The sequence below is a fragment of the Prionailurus viverrinus genome, chromosome E1, assembly GCF_022837055.1.
Source record: "Prionailurus viverrinus isolate Anna chromosome E1, UM_Priviv_1.0, whole genome shotgun sequence".
In the NCBI taxonomy this organism is placed as follows: domain Eukaryota; kingdom Metazoa; phylum Chordata; class Mammalia; order Carnivora; family Felidae; genus Prionailurus; species Prionailurus viverrinus.
The window spans coordinates 15,271,476-15,298,436 of NC_062574.1; the positions used below are offsets into that span (position 1 = coordinate 15,271,476).

The 26,961-nt window shown below is 37.9% G+C and overlaps 1 protein-coding gene across 2 annotated transcripts in view; it reads left to right on the top strand.

Moving 5' to 3' along the window:
* YWHAE (tyrosine 3-monooxygenase/tryptophan 5-monooxygenase activation protein epsilon) overlaps positions 1-26,758 on the top strand; it is a 54,384-nt gene extending 27,626 nt beyond the window's left edge. For both annotated transcript variants that reach the window (XM_047833983.1, XM_047833984.1), the window contains 5 exons: positions 14,099-14,298; positions 17,972-18,078; positions 18,739-18,945; positions 21,067-21,203; positions 25,812-26,758. In XM_047833983.1, the coding sequence (XP_047689939.1) occupies positions 14,099-14,298; positions 17,972-18,078; positions 18,739-18,945; positions 21,067-21,203; positions 25,812-25,864 (704 nt within the window). In that variant the 3' untranslated portion in view covers positions 25,865-26,758. The remainder of the gene's footprint in view (positions 1-14,098; positions 14,299-17,971; positions 18,079-18,738; positions 18,946-21,066; positions 21,204-25,811) is intronic.
* Positions 26,759-26,961: the final 203 nt, after the last annotated feature.

The window sequence follows — 26,961 nt, forward strand, 5'->3', positions numbered from 1 at the left end:
AGTTAATATTTTTATATTCTTTTGGGTAAATACCTAGTAGTGTGATTATCTTTAAAAAAATTTTTTTAATGTTTACTTATTTTTGAGACAGTGTTAGAGACAGAGTGCAAGTGGCGGAGGGGCAGACAGAGGGAGACATAGAATTTGAAGTAGGCTTCAGCACAGAGCCTGATGCGGGGCTTGAACTCACGAACTGTGGGATCATGACCTGAGCCGACGTTTAACCGACTGAGCTACCCAGGCATCCCAGTGTGACTATTTTTTAAATAGATAAAGGACAGAGCTAGGATTTTTCTTTCACTGTCCTCTTAAATGCGCCCTAGGAGCTCTTGACTGGGAAAAGTGGCATTTTTTTTTAACCCTTTTTTATAGATTGCATTTGATGGGTTTATTTCCCACCCACCCTTGTTTTTTACACCAACCAGTCACTTTTCCATTTAAAACATGTTATAATCCTACTCATTCTGTTTGTCTTCTCTTGATGATAAGTAGTGGAGCTTCTAGACCAGGTTCTCACAATATCCCTAAATGCTTTGACTCTTGTGATGTGAAATGGTGTTGGTTCTCCTTTGGTCATTTCGTGTACAGGATTCAAGATAGGATCCCTGAAGATACCATAGTCTTGTTAGTTGGGAATATTATTTGAATGTATAGGCACTTTACCAAAGTGAGATAACATAAGACACTATACTAAATTTCCCTTTATATATTTAAAGAACAGACCTCAGATTTTCAGGATGATGATACCTTGGGTCTCAGGGACCTCTTTAGGGACAGATATAAGTAAGTTTTCTACCAAATAATACTGCTGACAGATGATTACAGAATCTTTGGTCCTATCTAGAAGGAATCCTTAAAGATTTCATTTACCTCTGACATAGTCAAGCCCACCAGAGCCTATTTCTGTCTTTTTATTTAATATAGTTTGTCTTACTGTCTTTATTCTTTCATCACATATTTGTGTTCCTTTTGTGGCATTAGATACTATGCTCTTCTGGAAATACATAGATAAAAACACATTTCTTGACCTTTTAGGAAAGTAATTTTTTTAAAAATTACTTTTTAAGTGTTTATTTTTGAGAGAGTGTGAGCAGGAGAGGTGCAGAGGGCGGCGGGGACAGCGGATCCTAAGTGGGCTCTACACTGACAGGAGAGCCCGATGTGGGGCTCGAACTCATGAACTGTCAGGTCATGGCCTGAGTTGAAGTTGAAGTCTATGCTTAGTCAGCTGAGCCACCCAGGCACCCCAGGAAGGGAATTTTCTAAATTATTGATTGACTGGAAGGTTATATTTGATGGGGAGAAAAAACACTAATCTTCAGAGAAATGTGTACATGGATTGGGAAGCACAGGAAGGCTTTATAGAATGAGATGTTTGAGTTTGATTCAGAGTGATGAATAATTTCCTAGGCAAAGAAGAACAGTCATGGGCCAACTGATCGATCTTTACATAAAGCGAACCCAGTACCTCTCCAGAACCTTGAGTGACAGAACCTTTGTAAGGCAGTGTCTGATGCTATTATGGCCTTTTTCTTTTCTTGGGATGATTACTTTCAGTGTTCTTGGACTTAAGAATTTCTTGTTTCTATGAGCATTTAACTTGGAAAGTTCGTTGAATGTGGTGTTTGAGAGTTTAGGCACTTAAGTTAAATTGTCTGGTTTTGAATTATTAAAAAAAATTTTTTTTAGACAGAGCACAAGTGGGGGAGGGGCAGAGAGAGAAGGAGACCCAGAATCCTAAGCAGGCTCCAGGCTCTGGGCTGTCAGCACAGCCCGACACGGGGTTCTAACCCATGAACTGTGAGATCATTGACCTGAGCCCAAGTCAGTTGCTTAAGTGACTAAGCCACCCAGGCGCCCCTGTTTTTGTGTTTTAAAGTCAGGATTATGTTTTGTAACCACTGGCAAGTATTTTTTCCATGTTGGGAATAATTATGGTTATGACCCTGTATGCTTCAGTACAAGGTACATTAATTCTGTCAGCTAGTACAGTGCCTGCTCATTTTTCCATGACGGATGCTGAACAGTTTGCTTCTCTTCTGACCCTGGATCTCATTAGGAACTGTAGAATTAGGCATTGTGGTAATTTTTAGTCAGTTTAATAGGTGGAAACATGCCCCCTTGTAGATTTGTACTTTGTCTTTATAAGATTACAGGGCTATTGAATCTCAGCAGAAACTTGCTTTACCAGCTGTTGGGGACATCTTGGGATAATCATGTTTACTGGGACGTTGATGTAGAAATCTTAGTGGCATGGGAGTTATTCTGCTAGGAATGGGCATTAAGCTTTTTGGAGATAGTGTTCTGGAGGGTTAACTTGGTGGAAAAGGATGTGCTTTAAGCAAGAATAAGCCAAATTTTAATGTATTAAGCTGTGTCTCTTGTCACTGCATCCATTTGTTGCATCTGTTCTTACTTCAATTAAAAAAAAAAAAAAAAAAAAAAAAAAGACCGGGTTGGGGGGTGGGGAGGAAAAGACCAAAGGATCCCCATCCAGATGAATTCAAATAAATATTCAAATCTGAGGTAGTATGATTAAATGAAAGTACAGCTCTGGAGTCAGATTGCCTGGGTTTATAATCTACTGACTTTGTGATTTTGATCAAGTTTAACTTCCCTGTTCTTCAGTTTCCTTATAAAATGGGGATAATACTGCTACCTACTTCAAAGGCTTGTTGAGAAGATTAAATGCATTAATACCTGCAAAGCATTTGGAACAGTGCCTGGCATGAGGTGTTTTATTTGTGAATGGTTTATTGAATGAATATATTTACACAAATACTTCAAAGAGCAAAACTAAGAAATAAAGCTAAATTAAAGTCAGGGTGAAAAATAGGGAACTTCTTTTGGCAGGATAGTCCCATAACAAATACAGGCAAGCTGGTTTAAAGTAATTGATGTCTAACTAGGCTATTACTACACAGTAAAGGGGAAATGGCCTGGAACCAAACAGGCTTTTTTTTTTTTTTAACTTTATAAATTATTATTACTATTTTTGAGAGAAAAAGGGCACAAATGATCGAGGGGCAGAGAGAGAGAGACAGACAGAAGCAGGGCTCAAGTTCACCCAAAGCGGAACTCGAACTCACGAACTGTGAGATCATGACCTGAGACAAAGTCAGATGCTTTAACTGACTAAGCCACCCAGGTGCCCCCAAACAGGCATTTATTAGTATGTTTGATTATTGTGCCCTTTCTGTTGCTAGTATTCTAAATTTCAGTTTCTTTGATGATTTTCAGTCAGCTACCTATTGTCCCCAAGCTACTTGGAAGTCTCCCAAATTTTGTCCAGAGTTTTTGTACCAAATTGCCTCTGCATCCACATGTAGTCTTTAACAGTGACACTCTATTCACTGGTTCATAAGTTTTGATCATACCTGCTGCAAACAGATTTGACAGCCATCCCCCATCCCAGAAGTGCTTAGATCACATTGAGAAAATAGTTATTGCAGAGAAGACTTTGTGAAATACTAGTTAAATTGAGCATTTTATGTGAATATAATTGCGCTAATCCTGCTGATGGTGGTTTCGAAGGTGTGGCCAGTTTTGGATAAATCAGTTTTCACGTAAAGTTTTGGAGTACTTTATAGGTAGGATCATGTTTCTGTAGCTGGTGTTAAAAGGGTGAGGATGACACCAAGGTTTTCATGAGAGCTTCATTATAGTCATAATTTGCAAATTGGTACAAAGTGCTGGTTGTATAGAATACCCAGGGGTAGTAGGAAGTGCTTTTCTGACTCATGGCTACTACTCTCCCTTAATCTACTACCTTCAGGAATGGACAGATTCTGGAAGTTGAGGGGCTAAGAGGGAAGAGTTGGGGTCTTAAAAGTAAATAACATCTGCAACTCCATTGTAAAAAGACAAGCCAATTAAAAGATTGGCAAAGCATCTGAATATTTTCCAGAGAAAGTACGCAGATGGCCAGTAAGCACATGAAAAGCTGCTCAACATCATTAGCCATTAAAGAAAATAAAAACCTTGATGTGTACGACTTTGCACACACTGAGGTAACTTTTTTTTTTTTAAAAGAAACTAACAAATATTGGTGAGAGTATGGAGAAATTAGAATCTTCCTATATTGCCAGTAGGAATGTAAAAATAGTGCAGCCCCTGTGAAAAAGTTTGGCAGTTCCTTCAAAAAGTTACTATGATGTCCCTGCAGTTCCACTGCTAGGTAATATAGGCAAGAGACCTGAAAGCATACTTCTGTGAATATTCATAGCGTTAGTCATGGTGGCCAAAAAGTGAAAATTCAACTCACATGTCCACTAACTGGTAAATGTATAAATAAAATGTGGTCTATCCATATAGTTTGTGAACTATATTGTTAGGTGCTGCATTCTGGGTGAACCCTGAGACATGCTAATTGAAAGAAGCCAGTTACAAAGACAACATATTAGAAGCATACTTGGAGATATTGTTGATTTAGTTCCAGACTGCTGCAGTAAAGCGAACATCCCAATGAAGCGAATATCCTAATCAAGTCAGATGAATTTTTTGGTTTGCTAGTGCATATAAAAGTTATTTTTACAATATGCTGTAGTCCTTAAGTATGCAGTAGCATTATGTCAAAAAAAATTACATACCTTAGTTAAAAATATTTTATTGCTAAAAAATGCTGTGTCTGAACTTTCAGTGAGTCATCTTTTTGGTGCTGGAATGTCTTGCCTTGTTGATGGCTGCTAACGGATCAGGGTGGTGGTTGCTGAAGGTAGGGACGGTTGTGGCAGTGTCTTAAAAAAGACAACAGTGAGGTTTTCTGCATTGATTGATTTCCTTTCAGGAACATGGGATGCTGTTTGATAGCATTTTGCCCATGGTAGAATGTCTTTCAAAATTGGGAGTCAACGTCTAACCCTAACCCTAACCCTAACCCTGCTAATGCTTTATCAACTAAGTCTAAGTACTATTTTAAATGCTTTAATGTCATTTCAGAAGTCTTTTTTCCAATTAAAATTTTTTTCTTAAATTTACATCCAAGTTAGTTAGCATATAGTACAATACTGATTGCAGGAGTCAAATCTAGTGATTCATCCTCTTCATATAATACCCAGTGCTCATCCCAACAAGTGTCATGCTTAATTTAGCCCATACCCCCACCCACAACCCCTTCAGCAACCCTGTTTGTTCTCTATATTTAAGAGTATGTTATGTTTTGTCCCCCTCTCTGTTTTTATGGTTTTTTACTTCCTTTCCATTATGTTCATCTGTTTTGTGTCTTAAATTCCAGATATGAGTGAAGTCCTATTTGTCTTTCTCTAATTTTGCTTAGCACGATACACTCTAGTTCCATACATACTGTTTGAAATGGAAAGGTTTCATTCTTTTTGATTGCTGAGTAATAATACTCCATTGTGTGTGTGTATCTCACATCTTTATCCATTCATCTGTCGATGGACATTTGGGCTCTTTCCATACTTTGGCTGTTGTGGATAACGCTGTTATAAACATTGGGGGGGTGCATGTGCCCCTTTGAAACAGCATGCCTGTATCCTTTGGATAAATACGTAGTAGTGCAGTTGCTGGGTTGTAAGGTAGTTCTATTTTTAAATATTTTGAGGAAACTCCATACTGTTTTCCAGAGTGGCTGCACCAGTTTGCATCCCACTAGCAGTGAAAAAGGGTGCTTTTTTTTCCACATCCTTGCCAACATCTGTTGTTGTCTGAGTTGTTAATTTGTAGCCATTCTGACAGGTGAGGTGGTATCTCATTGTGGTTTTGATTTGTATTTCCTTGATGATAAGTGATGTTGAGTATGTTTTCATGTGTCTGTTAGCCATCTGGATGTCTTCTTTGGGAGAAGTGTCTATTCATGTCTTTTGCCCATTTCTTCACTGGATTATTTGGTTTTTGGGTGTTGATTTTGATAAGTTCTTTATAGATTTTAGATTCATTTCAGCAGTCTTAACCAGAAGTAAATTCCATCTCAAAAAACCATTTTCTGGGGTGCCTGGGTGGCTCAGCCGGTTGAGTGTCCAACTTTGGCTCAGGTCATGGTCTTGCAGTTCGTGTGTTTGAGCCCTGTATCAGGCTTGCGTTGGATTCTCTGTCCCCCTCCCTGCCCTTCCTCCACTCACACTCTCGCAAAGATAAATGAACATTAAAAAAAATAAACCATTTTCTTTGCTCCATTCATAAGAAGAAACCTAACTCCCTTATTTGTTAGTTTTATCATGAGATTGCAGCAGTTGAGATTGCAGCAGTTGAGTCAACCTTCAGGCCTACTTTGTTATTTTATTATTTTAGTTTATTTATTTATTATGAGAGAGGGAGAGAGCATGCTTGCGAGGGAGGGGCAGAGAGAGAGAATCCCAAACAGGCTCTGTACTGTCAGTTCAGAGCCTGATGCTGGGCTTGATCTCACGAACTGTGAGATCATGACCTGAACAGAAATCAAGAGAAATGAAGAGTTGGGCCTTTAACTGACTGAGCCACCCAGGAGCCCCTGTTATGTTATTTATTTTTTTTATTGGCTCTTAGAGTTTACACACAATGTTACATTAATTGCAGGTTTACAGCAGTGATTGAGCAACTGTATGGATTATACAATGCTCACCACAAGTGTAGCTGCTTCTGTCACTATACAGCATTATCACAACACCACTGACTGTATTCCCTGTGCTGTACCTTTCATCCCTCTGACTTAACTCATTCCATGACTGGAAGCCCATACCTCCCACTCTCCTTTACACTTTTGTCCATCCCCTACCTCCCTTTCCTCTGGCAGCTACCAGTTCTCTGTACTTAGGGGTCTGTTCCTGCTTTTTTGTTTGTTCTTTTATTTTGTTCTTTAGATTTCATATATAGGTGAAATATGGTATTTGTCTTTCTCTGTCTTATTTCACTTGGCAGAATATCTTCTGTGTCCGTCCATATTATTGCAAATGACAAGAGGTCATTCTTTTTCGTGGCTGAGTAGTATTCCATGGAATGTATGTGTACACACTATATCTTTATCCATTCATCTCTTGATTGACACTTAGATTGCTTCCATATCTTGGTTATTGTAAATAATACTGTGATAAGTGGAGATGCATATATCTTTTCAAATTAGTGTTTTTATTTTCATTGAGTTAAATACTCAGTAGTGGAATTACTGGATCATATGGTATTTCTATTTTTAATTTTTAAAAAATTTTTTATGCTTATTTTTTTATTTTTGAGAGAGAGAGACGGAGCATGAGTGGGAGAAGAGCAGAGAGAGAGAGACAGACAGACAGACAGAATCCGAAGCAGGCTCCAGGCTCTGTCAGCACAGAGCCCGACGTGGGGCTTGAACCCATGAGCTGTGCGATCATGACCTGAGCTGAAGTTGGACGCTCAACCGACGGAGCCACCCAGGCGCCCCGTCTATTTTTAATTTTTTGAGGAATCTCCATACTGTTTTCTACAGTGGCTGCACGAATTTACATTCCCACCAGTAGTGCATTAGGGTTCCCTTCTGTCCACATGTTCACCAACACTTATTTTTTGTCTTTTTGACAGTAGCCATTCTGACAGGTGATATCTCATTTTGGTTTTGATTAAGTCCACTTTTTTTAAAGTTTATTTACGTAATGTCCACCCAACATGGGTCTTGAACTCATGATCCCAAGATCAAGAGTGGCATGCTGTACTGATTGAGCCAGCCAGGCACCCCTGAAATGTATTTCTTTTTTTTTTTTCTTTCTGAAATGTATTTGTTAATAATAGTGAAAGTTGAAATTATCCTTGATTCTTGGGATGCAGAATTGATATTGTGTTAGCAGGCATGTGAAAACCTTAATCTTGTCCATCTCCATCAGAGCTCTCGGGTGGCCAGGTCCATTGTCATTGAGCAGTAATATTTTGAAAAGGAATCTTTTTTCCTGAGCAGTAGGTCTCAATAGTAGGCTAAGAATAGTGAACTGTGTTGTAAACAGATGTGCTGTCATCAGGCTTTTGTTCCCTTATACTGTACAGGCAGAGTAGAGTCAGCGTAATTTTTTTTGAAGATTATATTTTTAGTAATCTCTACAACCAGTGAGGGGCTTGAACTCACAACCCTGAGATCAAGAGTTGCATGCTGTACCGACTATGCTCGCCAGGCACCCAAATTTAGCATAATTCTTAAGGGCTGAGGATTTTCAGACTTGTCAGTGAACATTGGCTTCAACTTAAAATCACCAGCTGCTTTAGCCCTACCTAACATGAGAGTCACCCTATCCTTTGAAATTTTGAAACCAGGCATTGACTTCTCTTTAGCTGGGAAAATCTTAGATGGCCTCTAATAATATAAAGGTGTTTTATCAACACTGAAAATCTGTTGAGTGTGTAGCCACCTTTATTAATTATGTTAGCTAGATCTTCTGGATAACTTGTTGTAGCTTGTACCACAGCACTTGTTGCTTCACCTTGTTGTGGAGAGGACTTTCTTCCCTTAAACCTCATGAACCAACCTTTGCTGGCCTGACTTTTCTTCTGTAGTTTCCTCCCCTCTCTCAGCCTTCATATAATAGAAGAAAGTTAGGGCCTTGATCTGGATTAGGTTTTGGCTTAAGGGAATGTTGTGGCTAGTTTGATCTTCTGTCCAGACCACTAAAACTTCTCTGTATCAGGGATAAGGCTGTTTTGCTTTCTTATTATTCATGTGTTAACTGGAGTAGTGCTTTTCATTTCAACTTCAAGAACTTTTCCTTTGTATTCACAGTTTGGCAAATTGTTTGGCATAAGAGGCCTAGCTTTTGGCCTGCCTCAACTTTCACCATACCTTCCTTACTAAACTTAATCATTGCTAGCTTTTGATTTACAGTGAGAGTTGTGTGACTTCCTTTCACTTGAACACTTAGGGACCATTTTAGGGTTATTAACTGGCCTAATTTCAATATTGTAGTGTCTCAGAGAATAGAGAGGCTTGAGGAGAGAGGGAGAGATAGTGGAGTGTGGGGTGACAGGACATGGTACTGAAGATGAATAGCAGGTTGGTGGGACGGAACACATCATTTATTGTTTGCCATTTTATATGGGTGCAGTTTGTGGTGCCCCAAAACAGTTGTAACATCAAAGATCACTGATTATAGATCGCCATAACAAATGTAATAATAATGAAAAATCAGCTTGAAATATTACGAGAATTATTGAAGTGTGACACAGAAACATGAAATGAACTGATGCTGTTGGAAATATGGTGCTGAGGACTTGCTTAGTACAAAGTTGCTACAAATCTTCAATTTGTAAACAATGCAGTTGTAAAACAAGGTATGCCTACATAACATGGTTGCATTTATATGGAATGTCCGGAATGGTAAATCCGTAGAGATGGAAAGGAGATTGGTGGTTACTTAGGGTTGAGAGAATTGGGGTATATGTGGGGAGTGATGGCTAATGGGTATGGAGTGTTTCTTTTTCAGGTGAGATGAAACTGTTCTAAAACTGATTGTGGTCATCGTTGCACCACTTTGTGAATATACTAAAACCACTACATTGTACATTTTATTTATTTTTAAAAATTTTATTTTTTAAAAATTTACATCCAAATTAGTTAGCATATAGTGCAGCAATGATTCCAGGAGTAGATTCCTTAGTACCCCTTACCCATTTTAGCCCATCCCTCCTCCCACATCCCCTCTAGTAACCCTCTGTTTGTTCTCCATATTTATGAGTCTCTTATGTTTTGGTCTCCTCCCTGTTTTTATATTTTTGTTTTCCTTCCCTTATGTTCATCTGTTTTGAAGATTAAAAGTCCTCATATGGGTGAAGTCATAATATTTGTCTTTCTCTGACTAATTTCACTTAGCCTAATACTTCCAGTTCCATCCACGTAGTTGCAGATGGTAAGATTTCATTCTTTTTGATTGCCGAGTAATACTCCATTGTATGTATGTGTATGTATATGTATACCACATCTTCTTTATCCCTTCATCCACTGATGGACATTTGGGCTCTTTCCATACTTTGGCTATTGTTGATGGTGCTGCTATAAACATTGGGGTGCCTGTGTCCCTTCAAAACAGCACACCTGTATTCCTTGGATAAATACCTAGTAGCGCAATTGCTGGGTCGTAGGGTAGTTCTATTTTTAGTTTTTTGAGGCACCTTCATACTGTTTTCCAGAGTGGCTGCACCAGCTTGCATTCCCATACATTGTACATTTTAAATGAGTGAATCATTTGGTGAAGATCAGTGAAGCTGTTGTTTAATAAAACTGGGTAACTGCTGCTTCTGTAGTTGTACCATAGTCTTTTGTGCATAGTTTGTGGCTTTCTAAAATGAAAGGAGTGATATACTTAATTGAATTGGATTGTAGACTATCATTGAGTCCTTTAATTCCATTTCCCTAGGGCCCTTGGGTGGCTCAGTTGGTTGAATGTTAGACTCTTGATTTTGGCTCAGGTTGTGATCAAGCTCTGCAACGGGCTCCATGCTGAGCCTTGATCCTGCTTGGGATTCTCTCTCTCCCCCTCTGCCTCTCTCCACTGTTCATGTTCTCCCTTTCTCTCAAAAAATTTTTAAAAATTTTTAAAAATATATTTCCCTCTTCTTACTGTAAAAATATTGTTAAAATGTTGAAAATTTTAAAGCATAGAAAGTGAAGGAAATGCAAATTATCTGGAATAGTACTCAGACCTATCATTGTTAAATTTTTGGTGGTATTTTGTGTATAGTTTTTCCATATAGTTGCAAAGTCATACAATTTAAAAGAATTGTCTTTTGGTGTGGCTAGATTAATTTTTAAATTGCTTTGTTGGGGGCCAATATAGAAAAGTAATTACTGATTCACTTCTGAGGAATGTTTAATTTGTTAGTTTTTTGAAAATAAACTTGTATGGAAGTGATCTTGAAATTACCCTCTGACTCCACTGGCCCTAAATTTAGCCCTTTTTTTTTCTAAATGTATGTTTATTTTTCAGAGAGAGAGAGAGAGAGAGAGAGAAAGAGAAAGAGAGCGGGCGCGCGCGCGTGCGCGCATGAGCAGGGGAGGGGCAGAGAAAGAGGGAGACACAGAAATGGAAACAGGCTCCAGGCTCTGAGCTGTCAGCACAGAGCCCAACGCTGTAACTCACAGACCGGAAGATCATGACCTGAGCCGAAGCCAGACGCTCAACTGACTGAGCCACCCAGGCGCCCCCCCCCCCCTTTTTTTAAATGACTGTAGTTAAAAAAAAAAAAAGTTCTGGGGCACTTGGCTGGCTCAGTCCTTACAGCATGTGACTCTTGATCTCAAGGTGGTGAGTTCAAGCCCTGTGTTGGGCATGGAGCCTACTGAATTAAAAAAAAATGAATGCTTTCAGGCTTCCACAAATGAATTAATGGTTTTATTACTGTACTCCCTACTATTTCTTTAATGCTTCAGAATTACATTAAAAACTTACTTAAAGTATAATTTATATATGATAAAATATACCCCTTTTACATATACAGTTGACTCTTGAACAACAACATGGGCTTGAACTGAGCAGGTCTACTTACATGTGGATTTTTTTTTCAATGAATCAGTACAGTACTGTGAATGTATTTTCTCTTACGGAATTTTCTTTATAACTTTTTCTCTAGCTTACTTTATTGTGGAATGCAGTATATAATAGATATAACATACAGAAATATGTGTTAATTATCAGCAAGGCTTTTGGTCAGCATTCGGCTATTAGTAAAGGTTTTGGGGAACTACAAGGTATACTTGGATTTCTGACTGTGCTTGGTGCCCTACTCTTGTGTGATTCAAGGGTTTATATTGTACAATTTAGTGTTTAGATAAGTGTTACCACCACAGTGGAGCAATTTTCTTACTCCCCAAATTTCCTTTACACTCAAGCCGGTCACTTCACCCCTATACCTTGGTATAACCACTTATTTGTTGTCTTTATAGTTTTGCAATTTCTGTGGCTTGCTTGGCTTGAGTGAATTATATAGTCTTTTTTGGTCTGGCTTTTTTCAGTTAGAATGATTTTGTAATTCATCTATCTTGTGACTTTTTGTTTTAAAATTTGTTTTTGTGCGGGTTGGGGAGAAGGAAGTGCATGTGCCCACATGCGTGTGCGAGCAAGGAATGGGCAGAGGGAGAGAGAGAACCCCATGCAGGCTTCTTGTCATCGTCCCAAGAACTGTGAGGTCATGACCCAAGCGGAAATTAACAGACTTAAAAGGCTGAGCCACCCCCAGGCGCCCCCTACATCTTGTTATTTGTATCCGTAGTTTATTTTTTTATCTTGAGTAGTACTCCATTGTATACTTAGACTTTTGGGTTGTTTTCACCTTAGCATTTTGAATAAAGTTGCCGTGACCATTTGTTTGTGTGAAGGTCCTTGTTAAGATACATTTTAATTTCTTTTTTATTTTATTTTTTTTTTTTTATTTTTAAAAAAATTTTTTTTTCAACGTTTATTTATTTTTGGGACAGAGAGAGACAGAGCATGAACGGGGGAGGGGCAGAGAGAGAGGGAGACACAGAATCGGAAACAGGCTCCAGGCTCTGAGCCATCAGCCCAGAGCCCGACGCGGGGCTCGAACTCCCGGACCGCGAGATCGTGACCTGGCTGAAGTCGGACGCTTAACCGACTGCGCCACCCAGGCGCCCCGATACATTTTAATTTCTTTTGGGAAATCTCTAGTAGTGGAATTACTGAGTCTTAATAGGGTTTTCTAACTATAAGAACTACCAAACTTTTCAAAGACCTTACTATCTTAATGTTTCTATTAATTTTCTGGTACTCCCTAAAGTGTAATTTTTTAAAACTTATTTTCCTGGGACAGCACATAATTTAACTGTTAAGGAGTGTTTCATAAAGTTACTATCTCTATCATATTTTAGAATATGCTTATGCTTAGAGTGTTAATGTATGCTAAGGGTATTTGTTAAAATGTAGATTATTGGGGTCTTATGACCAAAGATTCTGAATCAGTAAAGAGCCACATGGTGATATGGCATTTAGTCTTTTCTAAAAGCATAGTTTTAGTAAATATATTTATTGGGTTAGTATTCATTGAGCTGTTTTTGGTTCTTCCTTTGCATTTCTCTGCATTGTTGTTCCCTGTGTTTTTCTTTAAACTTGGGGATCTCCTAAGGTTTATCTGGGCCCCTTTCTTAGCCCGCCACCTAGTGGTAACAAATAGGAACCATCAAAAGTTTTGCTAATGAATGTGTAGGAGGTGGACAATTTCTTTCTAAAGGTGGAAGGATGGAAACATCCAAAGTTATGTTTGGTTTGTGTTTGTGATTTAACCAAATGCTCAAATGCGTATGTTTGCTATATGAATGAATATTCTTTTCTCCCATGACATTTTTTGAAATAGAATTTATTTGTAAGAAAAAATATTTTAGAGCCTGTAAATTAAAACAGATTTTCTTAATGCTTATTTTATTTTCGAGAGAGCACACACATGAGTGGGGGAGGGGCAGACAGAGGGAGACATAATCTGAAGCAAGCTCCAGGTTCTGAGTTGTCAGCACAGAGCCCGATGTGGGGCTTGAACCCACAAGCTGTGAGTTCATCGTCTAAGCCAAAGTTGGGGGTTTGACCGACTGAGCCACCCAGGTACCCCTAGAGCCTACAAATTTTTAAAAAAAATTTGTTTTCAATGTTTTATTTATTTTTGGGACAGAGAGAGACAGAGCATGAACGGGGGAGGGGCAGAGAGAGAGGGAGACACAGAATCGGAAACAGGCTCCAGGCTCTGAGCCATCAGCCCAGAGCCCGACGCGGCGCTCGAACTCCTGGACCGCGAGATCGTGACCTGGCTGAAGTCGGACGCTTAACCGACTGCGCCACCCAGGCGCCCCTAGAGCCTATAGATTTTTAATCTGCCAGCTCAATTATTTTTACTGGGAAATGGGCAGGTGTGCTTTCCTAGTTCCCTTATTTAATGAGACAGATGCTTCTAAGCTGTATTGAGTTAGGTGGCATATGAGGTTTTGATTCCATAGAACTTTTATTACAGATTCTCTTGTTCTAGGCTCTTAGTTTACTTTCTTTTACATGATTTTCGGTTTTTTACTCCTTTCAGGTTTAATGATTGTAGTTATTTTTGTTAAAATTCTTACCTTTTTATACTAGCTTGACAGAAAAAAAGACCTATTGTGAAGGGATTTTGTATCAACAAAACTTACTTTGTAAGGTCTGATTTCACTTTTCCCTTATAGAAATGGTGGAATCGATGAAGAAAGTAGCAGGGATGGATGTGGAGTTGACAGTTGAAGAAAGAAACCTCCTATCTGTTGCATATAAAAATGTGATTGGAGCCAGAAGAGCTTCTTGGAGAATAATCAGCAGCATTGAACAGAAAGAAGAAAACAAGGGAGGAGAAGACAAACTAAAAATGATTCGGGAATATCGGCAAATGGTGAGATTATCATATCCTAGGCTTCTTTAAAGAAAGATGCCTCATGTTTTGGATATTTTATTTTAAAGCTCGGGGCATCTGGGTGACTCAGTCAGTTAAGCGTCCAATGTCATGCTCAGGTCATGATCTCATGGCTTGTGAGTTTGAACCCCACTTCGGGCTCTGTGTGCTGACAGCTCAGAACCTGGAGCCTGCTTTGGATTCTGTTTTTCTTGCCCCTCCCCTGCTTGTGCTCTGTCTCAGAAATAAACATTAAAAAATTTAGTAAAATTTTATTTAAGTAGTCTCTAAACCTGGTGTGGGGCTTGAACTCATGATTCTGAGATTGTCACATGCTCTTCCGACTGAGCCAGTCAGGCGTCCCAGGTTTTGAACATTTTATTTTATTATTTTTTTTAAGAATTTTTAAAAAGTTCATTTATCTTGAGAGAGAGCGAGTGAGCATAAAAGCAGGGGAGGAACAGAGAGAGAGAGAATCCCAAGCAGGCTCTGCATTTACAGTGCAGAGCCTGATAATGGGTCGTGAACTCGTGAACGGTGAGATCATCTCCTGAGCCAAAATCAAGAGTTGGACACTTAACTGACTGAGCCACCCAGGTGTCCCTGAACATTTTAGATCACACTGTAGTACACATGTATAATACAAATTTTATACTTGAATGGATTTGCATATTTTACTTAACCCAGATTATAGGTCATACAGTATTTCAGGACAGAGGTGAAGAAGTTTTCTCTGGAAGCTATAGAAGGTGCTCACTTTTGAGCACCAACAAGTAGAAACTAATTTAATCTTGTTTTTATTGTAGTTAACTGCAAAATACCTCATTGAGTGACTTGAAAGAACCATCCAGGAAACGTAACAAGTATTTTTGTGCCTCTTATGTGCCGCACAATTTGCTAGGTGCTATGGATGTAAAGATGAGACAAATACAGGTTACTTTGCATATGGAGGTTCAGTCTAGTCATTGTTTTCTTACTTGAGTAGAAAATGTTAAAGGCATTGGACATTATTTCTTGAAGTTATTGTTTCAGGTATTTTATATATAAATGGAATTTTTCGTACTGTGAGTTTTGGTCAAAATACCATAGCCGTTGATCTAGGTCAGTGGTTTTCAACCAGAGGTGATTCTACTGCTCAGAGGGCATTTGGCAATTTCTGAAGACATTTTTGGTTGTCACAACTTGGAGGGTGCTATTGGCATCCAGTGGGTAGAGACAAGGATGCTGTTTGCTGAATACCCTGTGCATAGAACAGCCCTGTATAGCAAAGAATGATCTACTCCAAAATGTCAGGCTACTATTGAGAAAGTGATTCTTGTGGAAGAGAAAGGCATATAAACACATTTTGAGTCCAGTGAGGGAAATTACAGGAACGCTCAAAAAGTAGCATGGGGAATGAATTTGGTAGGGAGAGGGAAAAGGGCAACTACATTTATTATCTCTACCTTTGTTGGACGCTGTTCTTGAGTGGGGAGATATTAATACACATAATTGTGCAACATAGGGTATTTATTTAAATTACCCTGTAAAGAATAGGTATTAGTCTACTTTATTTATAGATGGGAAAACTGAGGTTTTGAGTGACTTAAGAGGTGGTAAGCTGATATAGGGGCACGCCTGGGTGGCTCAGTCAGTTAAGCATCTGACTTCGGCCCAGGTCATGATCTCACAGTTCGTGAGTTCGAACCCATTGTCGGGCTCTGTGCTGACAGCTTGGAGCTTGGGGCCTGCTTCGGGTTCTGTGTCTCCCTCTCTCTGCCCCTCCCCAGCTCATGCTCTCACTTTGTCAAAAATAAATAAACTTAAAATAATTTTTAAAAAAAGGTGGTAAGCTGATATCAGTGTGCCCATTAATGTCAAATATATTGGAACAAGAGTATGGGTTGTCAGTAGAAAAGTTTGGTGTCTCAGAGGAACGATGAAATGAGAAAGTTAAAAATGCCTAAGTGGCAGAATTCTGTGCTAAATTTTGGGATTTGGGCTAAGTAGGAAAGGAAGAAGGAAGCAAAGAGAGGGACTGATAAATTGGGGGAAGATGAAAGATTCAAGAGGCTGGAGGTCTTGATGTGTCTCTAATTAGGAATAACAGGAATAAAGAAGTAAGGAAGGAAGTTACAATGTAGTAGTGAAATAGAATTTAAGACTTCTTGGATAGGGGCGCCTGGGTGGCTCAGTCACTTGAGCGTCCGACTTCGGCTCAGGTCATGATCTCGCAGTCTGTGAGTTCGAGCCCCGCGTGGGGCTCTGTGCTGACAACTCAGAGCCTGGAGCCTGTTTCGGATTCTGTGTCTCCCTCTGTCTCTGCCCCTCCCCTGCTCATGCTCTGTCTCTCTCTCTGTCAAAAATAAATAAAACATTAAAAAAAAAAAAAAAGACTTCTTGGATAAAGCAGCTCAGTTAGAGATGTTGACAAATAGGTCATGGAGTTGAGATCAGGGAACTGTATTGAAAGGAACATGGGTGATAATACCTTGGTGTGATACCAGGAATTGGAGAGGTAGCCTGTGAATGTGGTTGGAAGGCCTGTAGAGATCCACTGATAACAGATAGTGAAAAATTAGGTCACAGAGGATGAGCTTCCAGAGAGGAGCTGTTTGGAGTAACAGCAGCCAGTCATACTGAGTTAGTGGGGAGCTAAGAGAATTCAGAAATTTTTTCTCTTAGAATAATTGCTACTTGAAAAGCCATGAGGGAGGTAGTTTATTCAGGAAAGAGCTATTTTAATTTAGGATCTGGATGAGATTATAGGAGAAGAGAGAGTGGGGAGGATTCTTTACAATGGAAAGGAGGTTCCAGAGGGCATAAGAAGAACTTGGAAAGGTTCACCAGTGTCACCATGAATTAATAGAAAATAGAGACTAAGATAATATGTATGTTCATGTGGGATATTCATCTTTGGTATGATAAATTGAGATGAGTGGCAATATTTACTTGAGTATACAGAGTTTTAGTGCTATAATTTGGCTGTGGATCTCTTCCACTTACGGCTGTTGAGCACAGTAGTGGTTAGGAATGTGAGCACTGGAGGCCAGTTGCCTGGGATTGAATTTTTATTCCATCCCTTATAAACCATGACCTTAGGTTTTCTAGCCTGCCTCTGTTCACATCATAGCTCTGTCTCTTGTTTTAATGTTTATTTTTGAGAGAGAGACAGACAGCACAGGCAGGGGAAGGGCAGAGAGAAAGGGAGACACAAAATCTCAAGCAGGCTACATGCTCTGAGCTGTCAGTGCAGAGCCTGACATAGGGCTGGAACCCATGAACCTCCAGATCATGACCTGAGCCAAAGTTGTATGCTCAGTAGACTGAGCTCCCCCAGGTGCCTCAAGATTTTTATTTTTATGTAGTATCCATACCCAACCTGGGGCTTGAACTCACAAGCCGGAGATTGAGACTCCCATGCTCCATGGTCTGTGTCAGCCAGGCACTCCTGCCTTTTTTTTTTTTTTTTTTTAAAGCACTTAACAGCATGGAGAAAGAAAGAAGGTAATTTCTGTAACTTGGAGATAACTTTTCTTTTTTCTTTTTTTTTTTTTATCAAGAGAGAGGAAGAAGGTTTGGAGAAAGATGTTTATTCTGTTTACTATGGCTCTCTTCCTTAAAACCAGAGGGAGATTGTGTCATAATTTATGTAATCTCTTAGACTTAAACAATTTTTGACTTTTTTTTCCAGGTTGAGACTGAGCTAAAGTTAATCTGTTGTGACATTCTGGATGTACTGGACAAACACCTCATTCCAGCAGCTAACACTGGCGAGTCCAAGGTTTTCTATTATAAAATGTAGGTTCTATACTAGAAGGGAAAATGTGAGATTAAATGTTGGCTCCCTTAGAATTACCACTTTCTCTGTGTAGGTGTTCAACTTTAATAATAGTTTGTTAGAAGAATAGTTACACGGGAAGAATGATTTTCAAAACTTAATTTTTGAGTAGTCGTTTGCAGATTCACTGCTAGTGAACAATTGTTGCGTTTAAGATGGTCAGACTACTGTGAAAGTACTAGGTTTTATTTTACCTGTTTGCATTTTTGTGTGGAATTAGCCCCCAGCTGTATAGTAATACATTATTACATAGCTCAATTTTAACATTTTATGTACAAGTTTTATTTCATGATTAACAAACTGTCATGCCATTTTTTTGGGAACCACTTCTCATTTTTAATTCTAGTCATTGACAAATTTGTTCATTTTTGAGGCTTTTCAGTTGATTTCTCTAGTGTTTTGCTTCTGTTTGGTAATATGAACTCTGAGGGGGAAGACTAGATAGACTAGTCAGTCTTTCCTGAAAGAGACTTTGTGAAATTACTGAAGTATACTTGTTAATTATTGATATATTTTTGTCACATACTTTATTTTATAGAATACAGAAAAATTGTTAACAGTCTACTTTCATTTAAAAACCTTTTTCTTAATTCTATTTGTTTTATTTTGTTTTGTTTTAGGAAAGGGGACTACCACAGGTATCTGGCTGAATTTGCCACAGGAAATGACAGGAAGGAGGCTGCGGAGAACAGCCTAGTGGCTTATAAAGCTGCTAGTGATATTGCAATGACAGAACTTCCACCGACGCATCCTATTCGCTTAGGTCTTGCTCTCAATTTCTCCGTATTCTACTATGAAATTCTTAATTCCCCTGACCGTGCCTGCAGGTAAGTCATGGAAGAGAAACAAAAGCTCTCACTATGAAAGTGAAAAAGTTACAAAGGACAGTTGTTTCTGTTTTGTTTCCTGGGACTGCCTTTGTATCCTTGGCCATGTACTAAAGAATTCTTTTGGCTCTTAATGAAACTGCTTTGGATGATTTAGGACAGACCTTACCTAGTTTGCTAGGATAGCAGTTTTGGATGTTGATGGGGAAATATTTTGTTGATAGGTTGAAAAAATTTTTTAACTTGTTAGTGATAGAGTGAAATGAGAGGAATTGTAGTAGAGTTATTTTAATGTTTTTATATTAGCTGTTAGTCCTTGTAGGCATGCTTTTTAATATAGTTATGCTCTTAGTTGTACATATTTTGTAATTTCTATTTTAATATGAACAGTTCTCCAGCTTTGTATGTTAACAATTCGCCCATTTGTATTTCAGATTGTTCCCAATTTTTTCCCTAAATTTATTTACTTATTTTGAGAGAGACAGAGGGCGAGTGGGGTAGGGGCAAAGGGAAGAGAGAGAATCCTAAGCAGGCTCCACACTGAGTGTGGGAGCAGAGCCTGATGTGGGGCTCAATGAGACTCATGTACTGTAGGATCATAATCTGAGCTGAAACCAAGAGTCAGATGCTCAACCAACTGAGCCGCCCAGGTGCCCCGCAATTTTTGAAACAGATAGAAATTTAAAGGATATCTTTATGTACATGGGTTTTTACTTGTAAAAATTACTACAAAATACAACATGAAGGTTATCATTCTAACCATTTTGTTGTATAATTGGATGGCATTATGTACACCTACAGTATTGTGTAACTGTCACTACTGTTTCTAAAACTTCATCACCAGAAACAAACTCTAACCACTAATTCTCCATATCCCCCCCACTATTGCCCCTTCACAGTGTCTGCTCTCTGTCTTTGTGAATTTGCCTATTTTAGGTACCTCATAATTGGAATAATGTATTTGTTGTTTGTAACTTAGAGTATTCTTGAGTATATAGGAATCAGATAGATATTCCATGAGAGATTTTCCTGATGGGAGGTAGATTCATTTAAATGCAAACCATTATTTATTCATCTAAAAGCATTCTAAATGCCTAGTTGAATTTGTCCAAACATATACAGGTTTTAATGAAGAAGTTATAGCTATCTGTCAGCTAATAGTATTGTGCTCTTTCATTGTTATTCTCTAGTTTAGGCTGTCCTACACATCACTTTGATTTAAGTCTTATCCATGTCTTTGCTATTACGTATTTGCTTTAGTCTTAAGCGTGCCATTCATGCTCTTTTCCTACTTTGAAGATGAGTTCAAATTTGTCTTCCCATCCCCATTTCCTCATCCTCTAGGGTTTCCGAAGCACTTTCTCCAGAGTAGCATACTTCTTTTACAATAGTTTTATGTGTCAGTCCTCTATTCCTAGATGTTTTAAGTTCATTGTGGACTGAGATCGTCTTTTTCTTCAGTTTCTCCACCAGTGTCCTGCTTTACTTGGTGCTCATTATATACCATACTCAGTAAATGTTGATTTTATTTCTTTTAAATTGCAGCAAATGGCTTATATGATCACATTTCTGTGGGTTCTATACTCCCCCCCCCCTCCGCTTCTATTAACATTAAATTCTATTGAAATTAAACTGAGATACTGTCTAAGTTGTTGACTAGAACTTGGTAATACCTTTATATTGCATGTATTTTGGCGGTGGTTTAGGATAGAACTTGGTTTGTGGATTCTGTTTACTGATAGGCTTGTTAAGCATAGTAAGAAGCAGTGCTCCAGGGGCATGTGGTTGGTTCGGCTGGTAGAGAAGATGACTCTTGATCTCAGGGTCATGAGTTTGAGCCCCACATTGAGGGGAGAGTATGTTTAAAAAAAAAAAAAAAAGGATAAGTAGTGCTCCAAAAATTTTACTACCTCCAAATTTGCTACATTACAAAATTAAATAGAAAGTTAATTTTTATCAGTTACACTTGCTTTTCTTTTATTTTGGTATTTAAACCCAAGTTACTCAGTGTCACTATTACATACTGTGGGATAACTAAAGAAAAAGATTGATTTCTAACATGTTATTTCTAATTCTGTTTTTGGGCTTATTTTTGTAATACATTTATGTAAATGCTTTTAGGTTGGCAAAAGCAGCTTTTGATGATGCAATTGCAGAACTGGATACGCTGAGTGAAGAAAGCTATAAGGACTCTACACTTATCATGCAGTTGTTACGTGATAATCTGACACTATGGACTTCAGACATGCAGGGTGATGGTAAGGAAACTTGGAAGTTAATGCATCTTTTTGAGTTGTTGGGTCTTTTTACTCTTAGACATTCCTTGGCATTTTTTCACATTAAGCTGCAATTTAGACTCAGCCTATCGTCCATAAAGTATCAAATTTTAATTATTGCCTTTACAGCAAACGATCTCAAAAGTACAGTTTTCCGTTTTGGGCTGTATGATTATGTAAAAGACTTGTTTGGAAAAGGGGATCTTTTTTTGTATTCGAAGATTTAAAAATTTTGCCTCTAATGTTCGCTAACTTCTCTCACTGTTGTGGAAGATTGAGGGAGGAAGCAGTTCATTTTATCTTCCTCAGATTCAATTTTAGAGATCGAAGATAATTGTATTTGAATGTCCTGATCACTACTTTGGCCGACTGGTATCTTCAGGTTAAAACTGGATGGTGTCAGTAAATATTTATGAAGCGTCTTCTCTGTGTGGAAATCTTTTATCTAAAGGAGATTTTCTAGAGCAAATGGAATGTCCTGTCTTGCCATTAGTCCTTATTTAAGATGTCTGGTTTTAGTTTTCAGTTATAAATAGTATTTTATAAAACTTACTTTTGTGATTGGTCCAGGGGGTTAAAATTCTAAATGCCAAAATTTGTCATAATTGTTGATTTTAAAGGAGATTTTGTTGTGCTTATTCCAGAGAATCCATTTTATTCATGATAGATCACTGAAGAGTCAGGGGGAGGAGGGCACAGGGTGCAAAAACAAGTGTGACATGACCATTTTATGAGATAGCTTTATAGTTGGTGGTGGTATGGGGAAAAGAAAGTTTGTCAATATCAACTGCAGATCCTATAAGAGTATGTTACCAAAATGAAGCATATAGGTTGCATTGCTTGAGGCTAACTGTAGTCTCTTGGTCACACCAGCATGCTGTACTGTCTTTGGAAGCATTATATTTCTTTAAAAGTGCCTCTGAAAATGGGTTTTCGTTTTAAATGTCCTTACTATGGAAGGATAGAGTGAGATTTTAGACTTACCTTAGGTACTAAAGTGAGAATTAGGTGACTCAGCTTTAAAGCTCACTAGGTCTATGAAATATTTAGATATTTGACTAGGGTTGGCTTGAGATGTGTGTCACGTGTGACCTGCTTGCACACTTTTCCAGCAAAGCCAGACAGTGCCACAGATTACTTTTTAACACAGCACTTCAGGCAACTGCTACCAGTCTTTGGGACTCAAAACCAATTTACCATCTCTGAACTAATGACTTGAGGTTCCTTCCAGCTTTAAAATTCTGTTGTATTCTAAACAATAACTACTCAGAAGAATGGCCAAACAGCTGTGGACTCTTCATAGTCACCCTCAGCTCAGAGAAGACTAGTATCTGTTTGAGGGGATAAAAGGAAACATGTGGAGAGTTTGGTAAGCGGTGTTGACCCAAGTAAGGTATATACCTCTGGGGACATTTTTCTGAGGGTGAAAATAACAAACAAGGTGACCTGGGTTGAAACATTGCTTTTTAAAAGACATTTTATGCCAGCTTTTATAACTAAGATTGCTAGATTACAAAATTAAACAGAAATAAAGTTTTATATTTTCTCTAAAAAAATTTTAAGTTTAATTACTTTGAGAGAGGGAGAGAGAGCACAAGCAGGGGAGGGGGGAGAGAGAGAATCCCAAGCAGGCTCTACACTTGAACCCACAAACCATGAGATCATTACCTGAGCCAAAACCAAGAGTCGAATACTTAACCAACTGAGCCATCCAAGCTCCCCTGAACTTTATATTTTCTAGTTCTACTGTTCTTTATCATTGATAACCAGTAATTGATAAATCAAAGTAAACTATGTTTTTCCATTCTGTTTTTATATAAAACCAAAGATACTCTCTTCCTTGGTTATCAAGCATTTTATGAAATAGATCACTTTTTACAATAGGATATTTTCTTGAAACTACTTACTTTTCATAGTTGCAAAGGTTCTTTGTACAGAGATGTTTTATTACATTTCAGCATAGATTTCTCTTTAATCCTAAAACAGGTTTATGTAAATCTTAGTTAAATTCAGTTGCTTCAATTCTTAACCACTTTGTAAACTGAATAATTGATTAAATTTGGTTGTGACAGACTAATTTTCATTTAAGAGATTTCATTTAATTTTCATTAAAGACAGTATTTGAAATGATGAAACTTGCTAGTTTAACAGCAAAAAATTCTAGTAGTCTCGTGACATTTTTAGTAAAATTAACAAATTATCTGAATTTACAAATTGTTGTGGGTACTAGTAATTTATTTGCCATTTTCCTAAAAGGTATAGTATTACATGTTTTATTAAATTGGTTTTGTGACTTAATCCATGCAGAATTGCAGTCATGGAATTGGCAGTTTTCCAGGATGTTGGATTTAGCGGACCATCAGTTAGTTTTCTCCTTTTTAATTTTTTTATGAAGGAAGAAATGTATGTGTTTCACAAGCTTTTATTGAGATGCTTTTATACTTTTTTAACTGCAGAATATGTTAACTTCTGTGTTGGAACATCTTTGTAAACAGATCACCACTTTTTCTCATTAAGTGATTTCAGTCCTTTTAATCTGTGTTCAGAGGACGTTTCATACACAAGTCTATAGAGAAAATGTGTGTTCTTTGCCTTATTCCTGTCTTCCCTCAAAATCAAGAAACAATGGGCAAAGAAATACATACCCAAAGAAACATTTTTTCCTCTTCTGTATACCTTTTAAGAGGATATTATTTCATCCTTTTAAAGGTAAAAGGAACAGATAACTTTGTAGAATGAAGTTTATACAAAGTAAAAAGACCAAAATCTGATTCCCCTAAATCATTGATGTTTTCTTTTGTCCTGCTGTCTTGGTTTATTTTTCTTGTAATGTTGCTTTCATATGATTGTTCTCCCTCCCTTTCTCCTTACAATATAGATTCCTAAAGGAAAATCCAACTCTTCCTTTCCTAAAAACTCTACTTTGTAAGTCATTATCATGGCACAGCAAATTCTGCTTTTTAGTTTTGGTTCTTCACTAATCATGCCTGCATATATTATCATCCTTTTGCTTACAAAACTGCCTGTTCTACATTCTAGGATGTGAAATCTTCTAAGACATTTATGATCTGCTACCCTTGTCTACCTCTGGTTGGGTGTGACTCATCTGACAATATTCTATGCCAAAGTTACTTGGAACTCTTGGCAAATCTAATGGTTGCTTCTAAGTGAATTAGAGTGTGTTCTGTTGTTGTATGTTAACCATATTTTGGCAGCGTATTGCTGTTAAAAATGAGCGTGAATGTTCCTATCATTTCTAAGTTTGAATACATTGTTTTGGGAACGATTGATTGGGTGGTCCATCATTTCTTTCCTCGGTAAATGTTTTTTTGTCTTTGCATGTCCATTTTCTATATAGGAGTCAAAAATCTTTATGTACCTTAAGTACTTTTTAAGAGTCACATATCAGTATCAAACATTTCTGTTAGAGAAGAAAATTATAAATGTTCTAAAACTACATTCACCTAATCCTTGTTGCCATGACAGTATTTATTGTTTATCATATCAAGGGCTGTTTAAAAACACTCTTTAGGGTAAATGCTTCATGTTGGTAGTCAGCCGGTCTTAGTGTCGTTTATCCATCCTGACTAATTTAGCAAGCAATGGGAATGGATGGATTGTCTGAACTGGAATGATTATTGGATTAGTTAATTGGTATTTATTTTTTCCTGTTGAAATTTGATTCAAACTAGTAACTACATAGGAATTGTAGTGGTTTGTTAAAGCACAAAAGAATGTAACTTTTACCTGTTTTATTATTATTATTTTATTTTAGCAAAAACTTGCATGTTCTCTTTAGTATGGCTGTGACTTATTTAATGCTTATTAATAGGTAGATGATTCTCCAGTGAATAGGCTGGCTTTTTATTGCATGTCATAGTGCAGTTGAAACTCCCGAGGCCGATCATCATGTTTTAAGGGAAAAGAAAAATGGCATGAGAGAACTGGTCCAAATGCCCTTCTTTAATAACCTCAGTGGTCTGGTTTACTTTGAGCATGCTGTTTCACTTTGGAGTAAGGAATTTGGTTTATGGTTTGGTGTGACTGGCTAAGATACAAAATGTAAGATACCTTAAAAAGCAAAACTCTCCCTCTAAAACTATAGACCTCCTTTGGAGCATTTTACTGCTCAGTTCTCTTTATTGAAGCATTTCTCATGGAGCTTGTGGGTAGATTTTACAAAACAAAAAACAAAAAAACCAACAACTATAAAGTACTGTTGAGTCTCTTGAAGAGGTGAGGTTATTGAGAAAGAGTATTTTGACCCAAGATATACATGAAAGCTTGAAAATCATTTAATAGTTATGGTTACCTTGGCTGTCTACTTTCAAGAGCTTATTTTAGCATAAAACTAGTTTTACTGTGCGCATCAGTTTTTTCATCCTGTTTACCATTCAGGACCATGGTCCAGCAGCACCTCTTGGCTTAGGCGTCTCAGGTGTTAAGGGTGGTAGAAGTCCTTTGCCTGTCTGTGGTTAATACCAATTGTAGCAAATATAAGGAGTCTTTATGCTTGGAATGATGCCTTTGTTTGTGACCACAACAGCCTGACTAGTCAGTATGCAATAATTAACTCATTCTTCTTTGTAGGTGAAGAGCAGAATAAAGAAGCGCTGCAGGATGTGGAAGATGAAAATCAGTGAGACATAAAAGCCAACAAGAGAAACCATCTCTGACCACCCCATTCCTTCCCATCCCACCCCCATTGGAAATTCCCCCATTGTCACTGAGAACCACCAAATCTGACTTTTACATTTGGTCTCAGAATTTAGGTTCCTGCCCTGTTGGTTTTTTTTTTTTTTTTTTAAACCGTTTTCAAAAGTTCTTAAAGGCAAGAGTGAATTTCTGTGGATTTTACTGGTCCCAGCTTTTAGGTTCTTTAAGACACTAACAGGACTGCATAGAGGCTTTTTCAGCATTACTGTATTGTCTCCTGCCAGGTGGGGCAAGATCACCATTAGAAATGGAAATGATATTTGAAAGCTATTAGACTTCTAGGTGACGCGAGCATCTAAGAGAGAGGTTAATCACACTATGAGGCATTGTGGTATTATTTTTCCTTTTTCTAATTGTTTAAATTGAATTTTATACCAATGTTTAAAATTAATTGGGTGTTAGCTTGAGGTGGTTAAAAGTTGTTCGGAGAGTTGTAATGGTTTTGCTGTAAAAAGTGTTTCAAACTCTGCTGAAATGTTGCTGAAAAGCATGGTGCTGGTAACAGTTCAACAATCCGTGGCTGCTCATTCTTGCCTACTTTTACTCTCCCTCTAAAGCAGGTTAGCATTGAAGGTGGTATGGAAAAGCCTGCATGCGTGTTCAATTCTTTGTTTCTTCTCCTTCCTTCTCCCCCCCGGGCCCCCCCTTCCCTACTTCGCTCGCTCAACCTCTTTTGTTCAGTATGTGTAACTTGAAGCTAATTTGTACTACTGGATATCTGACTGGAGCCACAGATACAGAATCTGTATTGTTCTTACTGAAACACAGCATGGAATTAACATTAAACTTAAATAAAACAAACCTAAATTAAAAATGCCAAATATTATTGCGCCTCCATCCTTTATCTTTCTAAAATAAAATCTCTAGTCCAAACACATTGACAGTATTGTTTTCCTGAATGTGGAAAGATCTCCCCTCCCTTTTCTTCGTAAATCACTTGTCTGTTTACCCAAAGATGATGTGTATTTTTAGAAAAAGAATTTTTTTTTTACTTGTAATCTGGTTGTGAAGAACACTAAGAAAC